We start from the raw sequence: 19,536 nt of genomic DNA, 5'->3' as shown, positions 1-19,536 counted from the left end.
TGTTACAAAGTAATGTAATGTAAAAACAGTGTGCAAAGGGCTTGCATTCAAGTACCAATTGTGGACCATCAAGGGAGAAGAAAGATAAGGCTAACATTAGGTACAGAGGAAGGCCACAAAAACTCCCCAAACTCAGGATTTACGTAGTTTTAGACATTCATACTGAGATATTTTCTGGATTCAACAGATTACTGTGCATACTAGACTAAACTTTTCTCCTATCACACATCTTTGTTGTCAGAGGCACCTTTTCATACCATTGCTAACATAGGGGCAGATTCAGAGGTGGACGCTATTTCGATTTGCTTACAATTGACCAATGCTTTTATGTGCGCATGTGCCGGAGACTCGGTGCACATGTGCTGCAATGAAGTCACGCTGTGATCTTTCCCGCAGTGTGATTGACACACTGGAGGCCTTTGGTGGCAGAGTGTGAGTGTTTTAGTAAACTGTGGCCATTTTGAGGCATGCCGAAGCCAATCATTGTGCCTACACTGGCCTCGGCAGCTTAGTTGCGGAGGACATTCTGAGTAACCTTGGGGTTAGTTAGATGTCCGATGGTCTGCTTGATGTTGCCGATGTTGATTTGATGTTGCATCTTCGAACGAATGCTACCTATCTGAGAAGATAGCGGTGGGTGTCTCATTTCAGAAGATGACACCTGCATCCTTTAACTTCTCATATCCGCTGCTACCAAAGATGCAGCACTGATACCTCTTGCGTCTACCTCTGGATCAGGCCCATAATACTGTAATCAATTAGTAGCAATATATTGTACTCTGGGGTCTATGTACTAAGCCTTCCAGAGAGATAAAGTGGATGGAGATAGGCTTAGTACATAGATCCCTCTATATATTGTGAGTGTCACCACCAAGATCACATTAACTAATCTATTTACAACTGTCCAATTACTACACTGTGTGTACATCATTTGACTATTTGTAATATGACCTAATTTGAGTATGTTTCTATTCTACTGGTCTTATTCAAGATTTTCATGTGATATGCCACCTATGCACTAAAAAAACATGCTCACAGGCAACATTCACTTCAGAACTAGCTGTTGTTATCTGTCCTATTATGAAACATTTTCAAAATGAGTCATGTCATACAAGCGGATAGGGCCTGTATACTGAATACATGCAACAGGCTGATAACTGGGAAACGTGCTTCTGCAGGAAAGTGTTGGCAGACCGCATGTGACCTACATGTTACTGGCTGTTCTGCCCTGTACTGTATGACTGAGAAACCAGAATAAACTAGTATGCAGAAAAAATCCCCAATAAGATTGAAGATGTAAAATTGATGATAAGAGCAGTGAGGTAGAGCATTTCACCTGGGTGTGTAAGAAGGGTGATGTCTGTAATCTGAAATGTCCGAATGCAACACATGTGCATAAGCTGGGTATGTGCATTAGCTGGATACTGTATTCTCCAGTCACTAGCTACATGAAAATACATTTTAAACATATATGATGTCTGACTATTTATTTTCAGCAAACAATCTCTAAAAGGTCATAATATAAACTCATCTGTATTAACACTAATTATAGTTGCAAACAGATGCAAAAAGCTTCTTTGGGTTGTCAAGAAAGTGCTTTTGCAATGTTAATGTTTTCTAGAACAATTTGTATGTAAGAATCCTTTGTGTGTGCAAAACTGCATTTAATGAAAAATATATAATAGCTATTTTTTTTCTTGATAATAAAGCCATTAGTTATTACTCTTTCTAATAGAATGCATGATCACAATCTAACTGATTGGATTTACTGAAGGGGATAATGTTTAATGAAGTACTTTATGAGGATTGATTTCATTAGTTAGATGCATATTTTACAGAATAGTACATAAATCTCACTTTGGTTTTCAGTTCGTATTCATTATTTTGTTCAATGCACAGCAGACACAGCGTGATAGGTCATTTCAGCAGGCCTGAGAATTTAAAGGTAAAGCATATTTGCTGGTCTGACCCAGCACAACAGTAAATCAGACAACACATTTTGTTCTTCTTCAGCTTGAAATCTTTCCTTTATGAGTCGTCATACAGAGGATTGTTGTAGTTGCCTAGGGAACCGTAATCTTGGTCTTCTAGTAGTCTTCCATAGGATGAGTGCCTGTAGAGCATAACATGTAAAAGGTTAATAAAATGCCTACAACCTAAAAGTAAACATGTTGGGTATGAAAACCCGGCTGTCGGATGCCGCTAGTCAGAATACAGACAGTGGCATCCCGACACCCATAGAGAACAGCGGTGAGTATTTTCCTCCCTCCCCGATGCCTAACCCTAACCTCCCCCCTAGCGCCTAAACCTAACCTCCCCATCCCTGCACCCTAAACCTAACACTACCTCCCCCTAGCACCCCGATACTAACCTTCGGGATGCTGGCGGTCAGGATACTGGTGCCGGGATCCCGACCTGTCGGGATTTCGGCGGCGGTATTCAGACCATCGGCATTCCGCACGCCGGGATGCTGACTACATCCCAAGTAAACTGGGCTGAACTACAGTATATCACAAAACTTCAAAAGTCATTAAGAGGAAAATGATTAGTTATTCTAAAGTTAGTTACACTAAGTGCATAACTGTAGCCATAGAAGCTGATGCAACTGCCAAGCAGCACAACACTGTAGGAGACGTAGATGGTACATGTTTCTAACCAGCCTCAACATTTACAACTTTTCAAATCTAGAAGTGACTGAGGAACAAAGGAAACTAGAGTATATATACTGTATACCAGTGGTCGCCAACCCATAGCTTGCGAGCTACCGGCAGCTGTCTTCATTTTGGTAGCTCACCTAGATGCCAGTCAACTAGAAGGAAGAGACCACTGACTTGCGCTCCGCTGTGGACACATGCGCAATTCGATTCAAATGCATGCACAGTAAGAAAATAATCATTCAACTCCGCAAAGATCGTCATTACGTCCACCACTGAAACAGGCCAAGAGCAACTTTTTGGAGGCACAATTAATGAAGTTATATACTGCTTATATTTAAAAGGCTTAAAACTATTATTATTTTATTAATAATCCTCCAAAACCTACAAGTAAGCTCTAGATATGACCAGGAAACAGTGTGTCAGTGATACCTTTAGGCAGGGGGGTGGGGGGAGGTCTGTGTGCAGCCTCTGTGCGGGCTCCCCTCTCTCAACAGCAAATATTTAGAATCAGGCTTCTAAAGCTTAAATTGTTACATGATTATTGGACAGTGTTTGGGAAGGAGAATTACATTGTCGGAGTGAGGAATAACTGACAAGGCACATGCGCATCTGTGCTTGCGCTATGTTCCAGGTGATATCTGCGGCATCGAAGGAGAGGTAAGTATTGTGAATGGGTTTGTGGTGTGATCCTCCTCCCCCCTGCACCCATTATAGATACCTCCTTGCTTTAGAGATAGTTTAGGTTTGGAAATATATTTCTATTTACCCGCATGGTAACATGTTTCTGAACTCAACATCATATGGGTCTGGCACAGAGTTGCATGCAAGTAGGGCCACATTGCATACTTGGAAATAAATGCAGAATTAACTGTGGCCACAGCGCCCCATCCATCAGCTTCCATCATCATCTCTATCATTGTGCATTTACAGCAACAATATATGTGGCACAAGAGATTTCCTGCATACGCACAACTCTATAGCCCATAATTTGTAACGTTACTTCAGAACACTTAACATATGTGCAAATACTCTATTGCCACCCAGCTACACCCATTCAGTTACATGTGGAGATGAGGCTGAGATTACTCTAAGTCTCTGCAGTTACTTCTAGTTGCATATGCTCGGCTCGGACATATGCTCAATGTGAAAAATCTCTAGATACATCCGCGAAATGGACTTGCGTGAAACTCTGAATTAGGCCTATAATGCACAACTCTGAATTAGGCCTATAATGCACAACTCTAAATTAGGCCTATAATGCACAACTCTGAATTAGGCCTATAGTGCACAACTCTGAATTAGGCCTATAGTGCACAACTCTGAATTAGGCCTATAGTGCACAACTCTGAATTAGGCCTATAGTGCACAACTCTGAATTAGGCCTATAATGCACAACTCTGAATTAGGCCTATAATGCACAACTCTGAATTAGGCCTATAATGCACAACTCTGAATTAGGCCTATAATGCACAACTCTGAATTAGGCCTATAATGCAAAACTCTAAATTAGGCTTATAATGCACAACTCTGAATTAGGCCTATAGTGCACAACTCTGAATTAGGCCTATAATGCACAACTCTGAATTAGGCCTATAATGCACAACTCTGAATTAGGTCTATAATACACAACTCGGAATTAGGCCTATAATGCACAACTCGGAATTAGGCCTATAATGCACAACTCGGAATTAGGCCTATAATGCACAACTCTGAATTAGGCCTATAATGCACAACTCTGAATTAGGCCTATAATGCACAACTCTGAATTAGGCCTATAATGCACAACTCGGAATTAGGCCTATAGTGCACAACTCGGAATTAGTCCTATAGTGCACAACTCTGAATTAGGCCTATAGTGCACAACTCTTAATTAGGCCCAGGGCCGGACTGGCCATCGGGCACTTCTGGTAAATGCCAGAAAGGCCGATGGCCAGATGGGCCGGTCTGCGTGTCTGCAGGAGCGTCCGGCAGAACTGCCTCCTGGGCGGCACTGCAGCATGGTCATCTACATAGTTTGCTGTGCAGGCGGCCGCGTCATTGCGTAGTGACGTCAAGACGCTCCTGCCGGGTATGAAGACAGTGGCGGCACGGGGAATCTAGGGCCGGCTCAGAGTGACAGCGGGCGGCAGCAGCAGGACCGGGACAAGCGGCTGCTGTCCTTTGCGGATCCAAGGGGGAGAGATCAGGGTGATCGCTCCCCATAACACACAGCCGCCCACAGAACTGACTGGCCACAATAGTATTAGTGAAACGGACTCACTGTCGGAGGGAAGGGAGGACTGTGTGTTGGGGCTTGGCTGGGCTGTCCGTCGGTTGGGCTTATCAGATCTCCTTCCTCACGCCAGCTGCCCCACCCCCGACTCAGTGGTGCTACTTAATCACAGCTGGCTGGGTGGAGGGAATTGCCGGCCCTGACAATAGCATAACCCCAGAGTCTCCTCCCTCTCCCCTTACGGGGAGCATTGGGCAGGGTTACAGGCCAGGTGTACAAAGGGTACCCCCGTCCCAGCACCCATGGTTCACAGGGACCCAAGGGTCAGGGGCACAAAACTGGGCACTACGTCTAATAGTTTATAAACTAACCGCTGTTGCCCTTATGGCGCGGCAAAAGTAGGGGAAAAAAATAATCATCAAGCCGTCCCACAGGTTATCCGTCACTTGGTCCTGTCCAGTCCGTGCTGCGCAAGATATGAATGATGTCATGACGTCATTATGCATGAGGCTGCACCAGCCCTTCACTTTTCTGTTCCTGACCTGCCGCCACGGCCCGGGAAACCTAAAAGTAGGAGGACAGCCAGGCAGGATCCACCGCCAGCGGGCACATTCCACTTCATGCTGCAGACCTGCAGCACCGGAGCTGTTTGACTCTGCTCCCTGTAACGACACCCTCCCTGCCCATTGCAGTCCCAGCCATGAAGAAGAGTGACATGGACAGGCAGCACAGCAGCCAAAACCTTCACCAACAAAGACTAAGTCAATTAAAGTTAGTGTATTTTTACTTCATTTTTTGTATTGGATATTTATATATGGGTTATATGGGGATGTAGTTTGGAAGCCGACAGTTTAAATGCCGACCGCCGGCTTCCAGGCTCTCTAATCCCGGCGTGGTACTAATGACAGGCGTCGAAAACTCGATGCCTGTCATTAACCATATGCAGGAAGACCGACACCCGGCATCCCGAACGAAGGTAAGCCGGGAGCAGACAGACGTGGGGGCGGGTTAGTTTTAGGGCTCCCTGGGGGACTTCGCGTTAGGCACCCCCCGAGGAGGGCTAGGTTTAGGCTAGGGGAAGGGGGAGTTAGGGTTAGGCACTTGGGGGGGAGGTTAGGGTTAGGCACCCCTAAGGGAGGGTTAGGGGGAGGAATTAGGTTAGCGATACTTGTCGGGCTGCTGCTGTCGGGATTTGAACCGTCACCCGTTATATGGGATAAGTAGCAGCAGCAACACAGCATATTTAGAATAATATTCATACCCACACACACTGTATGCCAATGTCACTAGTAGATCCTTAATATATGGTATCTTAAATTTTAGGTTTGGTGGTCCTCTGAGTGAGCTAGATACAGTTCAATATTATTCATTTTTACATTGCTTTTTTTTTGGTATTTGTCAGTGTAGTAGTTCTATAGTTCTGTTATATTTGTTATGCTCTTTATTTACTGTTATAACTGATCTGTAAATACACCTTTCCTCAATTCACTTGTATATTAAAAAAATATATATATATTTTAAGCCACTTTTTAATTATACCATTTTTTTTAAACAATATATATGGTGCATTCTACATTTATACTAGCAGTACTTCTGAAAGTAAAACTAAATAGAGGAAAATGTATTTTGATGTGTGGTTGCGGGGATCAAGGGTGGTGGGGGGGGGCCCTGGGCAGGTCTATTGGACATTTTACATGGCACAGGTAAAAGTGTATATAGACTGTTTAAACACTCTGAGGTCATATTATTCCCTTGCTATTCTGCAATATCATACAAAGCATCTTTCACTATTTGTCAGACTGGCTTTATATTAATGTTTAGGGACCCCTTGGTTCTTCCAGCTGTGCTATTTTATTGGTGTTGGGTTGTCACTATGGGAACAGGTTGCTGCCTGTGGTATGAAGGGTGTCTGCAGCGGAGTCAGCTTTGGTTTGTTTGGCATATGGGTGACTGGTCCCTGAGGAAGTCTCTTACAATGCATTCCTTATGTTTATTATGTGAACTACTGTGTGGCGTAATGTGTATAAAGGGGACTACTGTGTGGTGTAATGTGAATAAGGAGCAATACTGGGTGACTTAACGTGAATAACGGACACTGTCCTGTGATGTAATGTAAATAAGGTTACACTATTGTGTGGTGTAATCTCAGTCAAAAGTACCCATTATGCAGTGCCCCCTGTATTTGTGCCCTTTATACAGTGCCCCCTGTAGTTTTCCCCTTTATGCATTGCCCCCTGTAGTTTAGCTTTGCCCTTATGCAGTGCCCACAGGCTGAAGTAGTGTCCCCAGACTGGTCCCTTATGTAGTGCTCCCAGGCTTAAATAGTGCCCCCAGACTGGCACCTTATGCACTACCCCCAGGCTGGCCCCTTATGCAGTGCCCCCGGTAGCAGCCCCCTTTATACAGTGCCCCCAGTAGCAGCCCCCTTTATACAGTGCCCCCAGTAGCAGCCCCTTTATACAGTGCCCCCAGTAGCAGCCCCATTATACAGTGCCCCCAGTAGCAGCCCCATTATTCAGTGCCCCCAGTAGCAGCCCCATTATACAGTGCCCCCATTAGCAGCCCCATTATACAGTGCCCCTATTACCAGCCCCCTATACAGTGCCCCCATTAGCAGCCCCCTTTATACAGTAACGCATAGTCATAAAAGAAAAAAAAAATAGACAACTTACCTGATTCCTCTCCAGCCGATGACCGCCGCTGTCCGCTGCTACCGGCCCGCTCAGCACTATGGGAGAGACGTCATGACGTCTCTCCCATCAACCGCTGCGGGGGGAGCCGGACGGGAGCTCATGAGTGAGCTCTAGCTGGCTCCCTCCGTGGCTGCAGCAGCCAATCAGAGTCTGTATGACTCTCATTGGCTGGCTGCGCTGCTATAACAAACACACAGCTGCCACTGGTGGCTGTGTGTTTTGTTTCTGTGTATGGCAGACCGCTACTCTGCCCTACAATTGTGGGACACTAGCGGTGTGTGCGGGCCTCGATGCAATGCACCGGCTGCACCGCCGATGTTACAGTGCCGGGCGGTGGGGGTTTTTTACCGGGCGAACCGCCCAACAAATAAAGCGTGGAGAGAAAACTGATGTCATCCTCTGCATTCAGCACCCCTGCCCTACAAAAATTCCTACAGTAAACACTATCTAGTCCTCTACAACCGCTAAGTTAGGGCTTGGTAAATTGGGAAAATACCATTCCTTTTCTTTGTGTGTGAGATCTACAGTAGTGTTCCCGCTAGCTTGTTTTAGCAGGGGGCTGCGCCCTGCCCATTTAGTGGTGCCCCGCTAAAGCAGCATGCCCTCAGCCTTCCCCATCCATGGGCCGCAGTGTCTCGCGGGTGGGAAAAGTTGTGATCGATCACTGCCGGATGAATAGACGCCATACGCACGTGCACGGCATCTATTCACCGTGAGTGGAGAGCTCTGTTATTAGCTCTCCTAGGCTGTTTTAGCAGGGCCCTGTCCCGCTTAGAGGTGCCCTGCTAAAACAGCCTGCGTGTGCTGTCCCCACCCATGGGCCGCAGTGTCCTGCGGGTTGGGAAAATAGCGTTGCAGCAATCACCTCCGGTGAATGGGCGCCTGGCATCTATTCACTGAGATAGGAGCGCTTGGTGGAAGCCCGACATGTCCGTAAGTGCCAGGCATGCCCCCAAGAATGATGAAAAGGGGATGCATCTTAAAGACACGTCCCTTTTGTTGTGGTCTTTTTTTGGGAGTGCGCACCTTCGGCGCGCACAGGCGAGCCCCTTGCTAGGTCCAAACCCCTGCACAGCACGGGACTTAGAATGAATAGTAAGTGCTTGACACACCCCCAAGCAAGCATGACAGTTTGGATGCGTGTCCCAAGGACACCCCTTTTCCGTCCGGCCACGGCACCTTTGCCGCATGCAGAGATTCCCGGCCATCACCCTCCAGCGCCCTGCCATTCCCACAGCCTAGTGGAAACCCTATGACCTCCTCCAATGAAGTGCCAACTTCACCTAAAAGAACCAACCAAATGTCTGACTATGGCACATGTTTGAATCCCCTGCAGGGTGAGCTCTGTTGTGTGTATTTTAACACAGAGAATGTTGTACTAATATTAATTATATTTGTAAAAGCATAGAGTGGGAGGGTCAGGAATAGTAAGGGGAGGAGTCTATGCCAGGTGCTGATGCGAGGTGGGCCTGTGTGCTGTAAATGCCAGGGCCTATTTTTAGTCCCAGTCCGGCCCAACTCTGAATTAGGCCTCTAGTGGAGAACTCTGAAGTAGGCCTATAGTGCAGAACTCTGAAGTAGGCCTATAGTGCACAACTCTGAAGTAGGCCTATAGTGCACAACTCTGAATTAGGCCTATAATGCACAACTCTCAATTAAGCCTATAGTGCACAACTCTGAATTAGGCCTATAGTGCACAACTCTGAATTAGGCCTATAGTGCACAACTCTGAATTAGGCCTATAATGCACAACTTTGAATTAGGCCTATAGTGCACAACTCTGAATTAGGCCTATTAGCACAACTCTGAATTAGGCCTATAATGCACAACTCTCAATTAAGCCTATAGTGCACAACTCTGAATTAGGCCTATAGTGCACAACTCTGAATTAGGCCTATAGTGCACAACTCTGAATTAGGCCTATAGTGCACAACTCTGAATTAGGCCTATAATGCACAACTTTGAATTAGGCCTATAGTGCACAACTCTGAATTAGGCCTATAGTGCACAACTCTGAATTAGGCCTATAGTGCACAACTCTGAATTAGGCCTATAGTGCACAACTCTGAATTAGGCCTATAGTGCACAACTCTGAATTAGGCCTATAATGCACAACTCTGAATTAGGCCTATAATGCACAACTCTGAATTAGGCCAATAGTGCACAACTCTGAAGTAGGCCTATAGTGCACAACTCTGAATTAGGCCTATAGTGCACAACTCTGAATTAGGCCTATAATGCACAACTTTGAATTAGGCCTATAATGCACAACTCTGAATTAGGCCTATAGTGCACAACTCTGAATTAGGCCAATAGTGCACAACTCTGAATTAGGCCTATAATGCACAACTCTGAATTAGGCCTATAGTGCACAACTCTGAATTAGGCCTATAGTGGAGAACTCTGAAGTAGGCCTATAGTGCACAACTCTGAAGTAGGAATATAGTGCACAACTCTGAATTAGGCCTATAATGCACAACTCTGAATTAGGCCTATAATGCACAACTCTGAATTAGGCCTATAGTGCACAACTCTGAATTAGGCCTATAGTGCACAACTCTGAATTAGGCCTATAATGCACAACTCTGAATTAGTCCTATAGTGCACAACTCTGAATTAGGCCTATAATGCACAACTCTGAATTAGGCCTATAATGCACAACTCTGAATTAGGCCTATAATGCACAACTCTGAATTAGGCCTATAGTGCACAACTCTGAATTATTCTTATAATGCACAACTCTGAATTAGGCCTATAATGCACAACTCTGAATTAGGCCAATAGTGCACAACTCTGAAGTAGGCCTATAGTGCACAACTCTGAATTAGGCCTATAGTGCACAACTCTGAATTAGGCCTATAATGCACAACTTTGAATTAGGCCTATAATGCACAACTCTGAATTAGGCCTATAGTGCACAACTCTGAATTAGGCCAATAGTGCACAACTCTGAATTAGGCCTATAATGCACAACTCTGAATTAGGCCTATAGTGCACAACTCTGAATTAGGCCTATAGTGGAGAACTCTGAAGTAGGCCTATAGTGCACAACTCTGAAGTAGGCCTATAGTGCACAACTCTGAATTAGGCCTATAATGCACAACTCTGAATTAGGCCTATAATGCACAACTCTGAATTAGGCCTATAGTGCACAACTCTGAATTAGGCCTATAGTGCACAACTCTGAATTAGGCCTATAATGCACAACTCTGAATTAGTCCTATAGTGCACAACTCTGAATTAGGCCTATAATGCACAACTCTGAATTAGGCCTATAATGCACAACTCTGAATTAGGCCTATAATGCACAACTCTGAATTAGGCCTATAGTGCACAACTCTGAATTATTCTTATAATGCACAACTCTGAATTAGGCCTATAGTGCACAACTCGGAATTAGGCCTATAGTGCACAATTTTTGACATATTTTTGTGGTTATATTTTAAATTAATATTAATCCATAACAATTGTATTTATAACATATCTTAATTGCTTTAATATTTTCAAAACATACTAACAAATAAATAACGCCCTGGTGTTACAAATGCACAATACAAAAAACAAGCACAAATATGATACCAAAAATTTAATTGTAGTAACCTTGACAACAAGCAACTAATTTCACACATGTTCACAACATTGGCGTAACTTTTCATGCCCTGGGCGCTGTTGGACCGGCGGCGCGGGGGGGCGCCGCCGGCCACGGTACCGGCCCGCCCGCCCTAGTTAGCCAGTGTAGCGCCGACCGCAATGAGTGCGGTCAGCGCTACACATTTACACAGGACCGGCGCTAGGCTTCCAGCGCCGGTCCTGTGCTGCACGCCTGAGCCCGTTCCCTCCGCCAGGAGGCGGGCTCAGGCTGTGCATAACACACGCATCGCCGCCAGCGCTGGCGGCGATGCGTGTGTTAAACAGCAGCCAATGAGAGTCAGATAGACTCTCATTGACTGCTGCAGCACCCACTGCAAGAGCCGGACTTCCGTCCGGCTCCTGCAGTGGGTAATGGGACTGACGTCATGACGTCTGTCCCATAATGCTGAGCGCGCCCGTCCGGGCGGGAGCGGCGTCACGATCAGGACCAGGAGCAGAGATTCAGGTAAGTATATTTTTATAGGTATATATATATATATATATATATTTTTGTAACCTATCTGCACAACGGGGGAGGGGGGCGGCTACTACCGGGGGGACCTCTACTGGGGGAGGGGTGACTACTACTGCTGGGACCTCTACTGGGGGAGGGGTGGCTACTACTGGGGGGACCTCTACTGGGGGAGGGGTGGCCACTACTGGGGGGACCTCTACTGGGGGAGGGGTGGCTACTACTGGGGGCACCATTGGGAGCACCTACTCTACTGGGGACTACTACTTGGGGGGGAACTACCACTGGGGGCATTATGAAAGGGGCCTACTAGAGGCACTGCACTCTGGGGACCACTACTGGGGGCAATAATAGGAAGGGCCACTACAGGGGGCACTGGATAGGGGGGATCACTACAGGGTGCCTGCATAAGGGGACCACTACTGGGAAAACTGCATGGGGGGGGACTACTGCTGGGGGCACTATATAAAGGGCACTGCATAGGGGGGGGACTACTACTACGGGCACCATATAAAGGGCACTGCATAAGGGGATACTGCTACTGGGCGCACTGCATTGTGGGGACTGCTACTGGGGGCACTGCATAAGGGGAACACTACGTGGGGCACTGCATTTGGGGGGGCCACTACTGGGGGTACTGTATAAGGGGCACTACTATGGGCCTGCATAAGAGGGACCACAACTGCATACTGGGGGTACTGTATAAGGGGTACTACTGGGGTTAAGGTGCATATGGATAGGAATGTTCAGTGTGAAAATGTTGACACGCCCCATTTTAAAGTGACCACGCCCATTTTTCCCGCGCGCATGTCGGTGTGTTAGGGGGGGGGCTCCGTTTTCAAATTTGCCCTGGGCTCCAAATACCCTAGTTACGCCACTGGTTCACAATAAGCCATTCCAGAGCGGGATCTGGGTAAACCCATCTGTACTGCAGGCCTTACTGAATTTTACAGCATGACATTGGCTAGTGCTGTAATCAGGGGTGCCGAGAGGGGGGGAGCGGGTAATATTGATACTATTTACCCGGGTCCGGGCATCCTTAGGGGCCCAGGGTCCGGCGCCGCTGAGCTGCAGTGGGAGACTGCTTGTGGCTGCTGAGCAGCAGCCACAGCAGTCTCCTATGCCTGTGGGAGGGAGCGATCACACTGATCGCACCCCCCCTGGCCGCTGCGCTGAGGGGCTCACAGTGACCCCCTCCCCAGTGCGGAGCTGCAAAAGTATGTTATTTTTTTTTTGCTCAAGGAGGCGTGGCCACGCCTACCGCAATTAGGGCACACCCCCTACTTTACCTGGGCCCGGCAGGGCTCTCTACGGCCCTAGTTGTAATAGACCATATGCCTATTATACAGATAGTTAGTTTGAGAATTATTTGGCTTCCTAATTCTACCCAGGGATTACAGTTGCCAGGGCTGTCACTATCTGAAGGTGGGTGCATGTAAATTCATATTTTAGGTTAATTGGTTATAGTTGAGGGCTAGGAGGCACCTAGTTCCCTACCATTGAACCTTCAAGCTTTGGCCCTGGTAGTTGTGCTCTACTTCCCCAACAATGGCAAACCAGATGAGGTGACTAGAATTGTCTGGGAAAGAGTAATTCCTAAAATATGGATCCAGAGTTAAGAATGACAGACAGATCCAAAAAGGCTTTCCTCCTCAATCAGATTGCAAATCAAAGTCATAGGGACAATCCCTTTTCTTAGAATGAATACAGTTTTAGGAAACATTGATGGTTTGCATTGCAATAAAATGGAAATAATTAGAGCACAGAAAATAAATTCTATTAGTTAGCAAATATGAGTCGGAGGTTTCTGCTATATCACTGACAAAAAGCATACAATACTGTGCAAAAGTTTTAGGCAGGTGTGGAAAAACTGCTGCAAAATAAGAATGCTTTAAAAAAATTGAAGTGTTAATAGTTTATTTTTATCAATTAATAAAATGCAAAGTGAATGAACAGAATAGAAATCTAAATCAAATCAAAATTAATTTCCCAGTCCATTATTATTATTAGTGTCAGCATTCTAAGCAGTGCTTTATAATTGGGAACACAGTAATAATACATGATTGGACATTTGAAACATGTAAAGTGAGAAAAGGGGCCCTGCTCACAATATTATATGCCACATAGTAATTATAAGTGATTTTTCTGGGAACAGAGGGGCATATCTATAATGGGTGCAGGGTGGCCCACACCACACACCCTGCATCCATATTTGTAATACATACCACTCCGCCTCTGGAGTCCCATGTCGGTGCCGGTATCAGAGCTGTCAAAATATAGCCGCCACAGCCTTTTTCCTGGAGTTTTGCGCAAGTGAAGTAGGGAAAACATGGGAAAATGACAGACTAGTTATAGAGTGCCCAGACTAGTGACAGAGACTGCACACGGGCCCTCTCCTCTCTTGAAATACCCCTGTGGGAACACCTCAAAGTTTACAGTCTATAGAAAAGATTTATGAAGAGGTTAAACTGGTGGTAGAGCAACTGCAGGTGATCAAAGCGAGGGAAAGGTGAGTTATATCGGAAAATGGAAAAAGATGAGAGAAAACAATATCAAGGAAGTTCATGATGATTAGGAGAATTGCTCTATTGATTGGAAGAAGTTAAGAGAGAAGACTGAAAGAGTGGTTTGCATTTACAGGCACCAGGAGAATGTCAGTCATTAATAGGGATGTTGAAATCACCCAAGATGATAGCAGAGATGTCAGAGAAAAAGGAATTAGATCATTATGGAATAGCTGGGGTTATTCAACAGGGTGACCCCAGCTTTTCCTTAATGATCTAAGAGGATGACCGTTCATAGCAACATGCATACGGAAGAGACTTAAAATCTGATCTTATTATGCATTGCAAAATATAGGTAATAGAAAGAAGGAAGTGTGGGTGAAGTAGAGAACACTGTGAAAAAGGGCTGCAGGCTAGGAATGTCTGATTGTGTGAGCCATGTTTCTGTTATATACAGGAGTACCTGATGCTTAAGGGAAAGGAGGTCATGGATGGATGTAAGTTTGCTACATATAAAGGATGTATTTCATAGGGCACAAGGATCTTGAAAGTGACAGAAGACAGGTGATATATTCGATATTTGCTGAATTTCTCTACTGTGAAGGATGATGGGTAATGTAGATGGTTGGAAGAGTAGATGTGCAATTTGTAATAAATTACTGGCTTAGAATTAGAAGAATTAAGATGTAGAGAAGACGACTGCATAATTCAAAAGCTCTATTTTGAGACAGTTATCTTGGGGGTATGAAGACATGATGATAAGTTCATGTGTGTTAATTAGAGGGAAGAGGAGTAGTAATGGGGTGTAATATGGGGAATAAACAATTTTTGTAATTTTGATTTTAATACTTTGAGATAGTAAGGTATCCGGTCTACTGGTCGACAGTAAAAAGGTCGACGTTCAGAAGGTCGGCCGCCAGAAAGTTGACACTGTGACAAGAATCACATAGACCGGGTAAAATCCATCAGTAGCTTTTATTGCTCACCACAGGCAGGCACACAGGATAAGGCAGTTTCACAGGCAAGATGTTACACAAAGTCTTCCAATACAGCAATATTTCTTCAGTGGACTCACAGGTCCAGGACCCCTAACACTAGTCACCCCCGAGCCTATAAGCTGGGCGACTATCTCACCATCAGGCTCAGTTTCCCCAGTGTCTCTGCAGTTTTTAAACCAGCCTCAAACAGGTGTCTGTAATCAGCTGCCTTCCCAGGCATTGATTGAGGCAACACCTGAACTGGACATTACACAATCCTAATGCCTTTGCTCTACCAAACCTGGGAGATCTGGACATTCCACATTTACTTCATGTGGAATTATGCTGACCCTGTCACAACACATTCTGAATGTTGACAGTCAAAAGGTCGACTTGAACCATTCAGTGCATGGCGTCTGAGATGCCAGACTGTGATTTAAGGTGCGTACACACGGTACAATAAAAATGCACGATATGAACGATAACGATATCGTTCAGATCATTAATTTTTTGGTGCCTACCAACCCTCAAACGACCAGCGATGAGCGGGCACGTATGGACGATAACGATATCAACCATCACCCGTGAATGCAGGCCAACCTGGTCGATATCGACAAGGTTACAAAGGGACCCGTGATTGTTGATAGCGGGTCGCTGGCCCGTCGTTGGTGGGATGGTGGTGTGCTGGAAGGTGCAGGGAGATCAGTCAGCGATATCGTTATGGCTGACTGATCGTACCGTGGACTGTTTCAGACCCGCTCGCTAAGGCGCGATCGCTTGCTGTAAACTATTTTCGCCCAACTGCGCATTCATATAATTCGCAGTGCACGTGCGCAAGCCATTCGTTGTGATCTGATTTTAGTAGCTCATAAGCCACTATCAGGTCGCGGCTTTAAGTGACAGATAGTGCCATTTGTGGGTGGAAACAGGGGAAGGTGCTTGTGAACGGGGGAGTGTGGTTGCGAAAGCAGGCGTCAGTCCCCCAAAACGCCGTTTAAAGGGCGTGCATAATTAGCAAAGTAGCGTCATTGCACATGTCACCTGCATGCTTTTCAGCCCGTACTGATCGCAGTGCTTGCTGCGGGTAAAAGCAACCCCAAGGGCTGCGAGCTGCTCCGATGGCTCACGATGGTCTTGATTAATCAAACATTTCCCGGAGATGACGTGTGTTGCGAGAGGCAAGGGGGCATCTTCAGACACTTGCGAATGCACTTTGCCGTAGCTCGCTAACACACAATGGGCGTCCTTACGTGATGCAGTGCGAGCGCTTAATTTACATATCCGGACCCTTTTTGCCAGCGAGCTATCGCATCTTGCGAGCGGGTCTGAATGAGCTTTAGTGTGTACGCACCATTACTTACCTCTGCTTAATAAGACTGATAATAAATATGTAATAAAAAAAGATTGCACTGTTTATTAACAAAGTAATGTGCAGAAAAATGCCTCAGACAGCCTCAAGGTTTTTCTGTTTACAAGGTCATATACAAACCTGAGACAACTATGCTAATTATCTGTTCTGTAAGCGCCAAGACACACAAAGAACATATACTAAAATGTGAATAAAATATTTTTCATTGTTAACCGTTTCAGACCATTGAGTTCCTGCTTTGCTTTTATCCACAATTTACAGCACATTCATTAAAAGCAAGGCACGTACTGTACAGGATTGCCAACCATCTATACACAATGTGCAGTAGTATGGATAGTATATTTCAATCATTTTTAAATTGTAATATTCTGTTGACTTAGTCATTGCTGTATGTTGTACAGTTGTGACATGAACAGTGAAAACAATCTGGAGATAAACTTTACTTCTCTGCCAAAGTTTCAATAACAGCTAATAATAGTATGGAATAACTAAAATAGACTAAAGTGCAGGAGGATTAGTCTTGTGAACTGATATGAACCAACTTCCCTCTTTAGCTCAGTGTTTACTAATAGTTAAGCAGAAACAAAGTGGTTCTATTTCTTTCTCCATATAGACAGCAGCAAATGTGTCACTCTGACTGCTGCTATATATAAGTAACATAAATATTCATAGACAAAACCATTTCACTAAATGGTTTTCACATAGTTTCTATACCATAACCCAAAGTACATCTATCCATTTCTCTTTTTGTTCATGACTACACTCATCCATTTGTAATTTCCACATGTATCTATCATTATATTAACATTATTCAATACATTATAGTACTTTTTTGAGCTTTAGCTGTACTAAGTTTTAGTACCTTGTTGTGTTATAACTGTAGTAAGATTTTGCACTTTGGTGCAGGGCCATAACTAGGGTGGTGCGACACCACGAGTCTGATCAGCCCCCATCTCCTCACTGGCCGACTCCCCCTCCGTCCCCTTTGCATAATGTTGCTGTCTCGGTCATCTGAGTGCTTTTGCCATCTTTTTTTTCCCAAAATGTGTCTTAGTCACAACCTGATATAAAAAACATCTTCACAAGACTGCACTGATTAATTTAATATGCAACACTTGTATATCGATAAGCAAATAAATCTGTATACGGAACTCATGGTAAAAAGCTGCGGCCTCTGCATCACAGCACTTCATATACTGATTCAGATGCAGTCACACACAGATATACAAGAGTCACATATCATCTGATTGCAGCTAAGATGCATTTTTGGCTGAAAAAGACAAAAAACGCTCGGCGCAAGCATATATTTTTTTATACAGACATAGAAAATGTGTGACCATAGCACAGTACGGGATGCAGTTGGGATGCTGATGGTCTAAATATCGACTGTCGGCATCCCGACTGTTTAATCCCGGCAAGTGTCTAATGACCAGCGTCGAATTCCCGACAACTGTCATTAGACCTACGCTGGGAGCCCGACACCCGGCTTACTGATCGAAGGGGGGTAGGAGGGTTAGGTTAGGGGCTACCGGGGGGAGATTATAGTTAGGTTGGGGGAAGTGGAGGTTAGGGTTAGGCACCCCCCCCCCGGGAGACTTAGCCTTAGGCGGCGGGGAAAGGGGGGTTAGGTTTAGGCACTTAGAGGGGGGTTAGGGTTAGGCACTTGGGGGGGAGGTCAGGGTTAGGCATCCCTAAGGGAGGTTTAGGGTTAGGGGGGGAGGTTAGGTTAGTAAATAGCAAAAAATACTTACCTACCGGGATCTCACTGCTGGGCTTCTGCTGTCGGAATTTGAACCGCCGGTAAATCATACTGATCCCCACAGTACAGGGATCCATTACCAAAATTTGCCCCACAGCCCTGCTTCCAGCAATGTATTGCAATAGGCTCGTGAGAAGGGCAGTCGATTCCCTGACTGCTCTCCGTATCCCGGCTTTGTTAGACCAACAAGCTGGGAGTTTAGCTAATCCTCCTATATCAGCATGGAGGTATCCTTGCTTCCTGGGACAAAGTAGCCTCCCTGTTCACACTGTCACATTTTCCCAGGACATTGTGGATAGAAAGTGAAAAAGACACTGTGGGTAGGAGAGCTATCGATCCCAATAGTGGTTGCTGCTACAAACATTGGACTCCAGCCACAGTCCTGCCCACTTATTTTCACCCAAGCCTGCACTTGCTGTCATGAAACAGAAGATAGGTGAAGAGTGGTGGATCTCTGCAGGTTTGCGAAGCAGAGCACCTTGGTCAATGGCATGACACTGAAATAAATTTACTGGCATGTATAGGGTAAGTAGTATGGATGGATCAGAGGAGCAGGGGGCAAAACTTGTACCTTACATACGGCCCATGGGATCCTAACCCAGCTCTGGTAGTAAGCATTAGAGCCATGTCTTTAGTCTTTGCTGAGGACAGGTTTATTACTTTACTATGTTTAGCTGTAGTAAGTTTTAGCAGTGTAAAGTGTTGTTTTAGCTGCATAGTAGTACCCACCCTCAGAAAAAAGACACATTTAATTTACTGTTAATCTTAGATACAGTATACTAGACTATATCTAGAAAGCTAAAATAACATTACAAAATGCATTACCTTGGTCTCAGCCGTAGGAGGGTTTCTGGACATTTTGTGGGAACTGTTTTTGTCCCGATTACAATTAATATTGTCCATGAGGCCATATTTAGAATTTTTCCAGGGCTACTTTAAATTCCCACTCCACCCCTGTCTGTATGTATCTTTTAATTGACAGATGCATTTGAAAAGAAAGAGGAAGGATTGACATAATCTGTCAAATCAGTCTGTAGCGCTTTGGCAGAGATTGTCAAAGCTATGACTACCTAAGCAAAAGACATCTCTTCAATGTCTATGTTATAGAGTGCATTCACTAATATGCTAATACATTCTTAAAAAACATTGCAAAAACACCTTTTCGTGAATTTATTTTCTATGCAGATTCCAAGGAGACCTAAGGGTTAGGGCCTATTGTACACAATATTTACCAATAAATCCTCCCTCCACAGTATGTCTGAA

At 45.1% G+C, this 19,536-nt stretch overlaps 1 protein-coding gene across 1 annotated transcript in view; it reads right to left on the bottom strand.

Moving 5' to 3' along the window:
* Window positions 1–1,756: 1,756 nt before the first annotated feature.
* PARM1 (prostate androgen-regulated mucin-like protein 1) overlaps window positions 1,757–19,536 on the bottom strand; it is a 144,273-nt gene continuing 126,493 nt past the window's right edge. Inside the window, exon 4 of the mRNA XM_088448880.1 lies at window positions 1,757–2,113. Coding sequence (XP_088305006.1) covers window positions 2,029–2,113 — 85 coding nt within the window. The 3' untranslated portion in view covers window positions 1,757–2,028. The remainder of the gene's footprint in view (window positions 2,114–19,536) is intronic.

This window comes from Taudactylus pleione, unplaced genomic scaffold, assembly GCF_031769625.1.
Source record: "Taudactylus pleione unplaced genomic scaffold, aTauple2 ptg000471l, whole genome shotgun sequence".
In the NCBI taxonomy this organism is placed as follows: Eukaryota; Metazoa; Chordata; class Amphibia; order Anura; family Myobatrachidae; genus Taudactylus; species Taudactylus pleione.
Note: the sequence above shows the minus strand (reverse complement) of the source record. Positions and strands in the feature narration are given on the sequence as shown.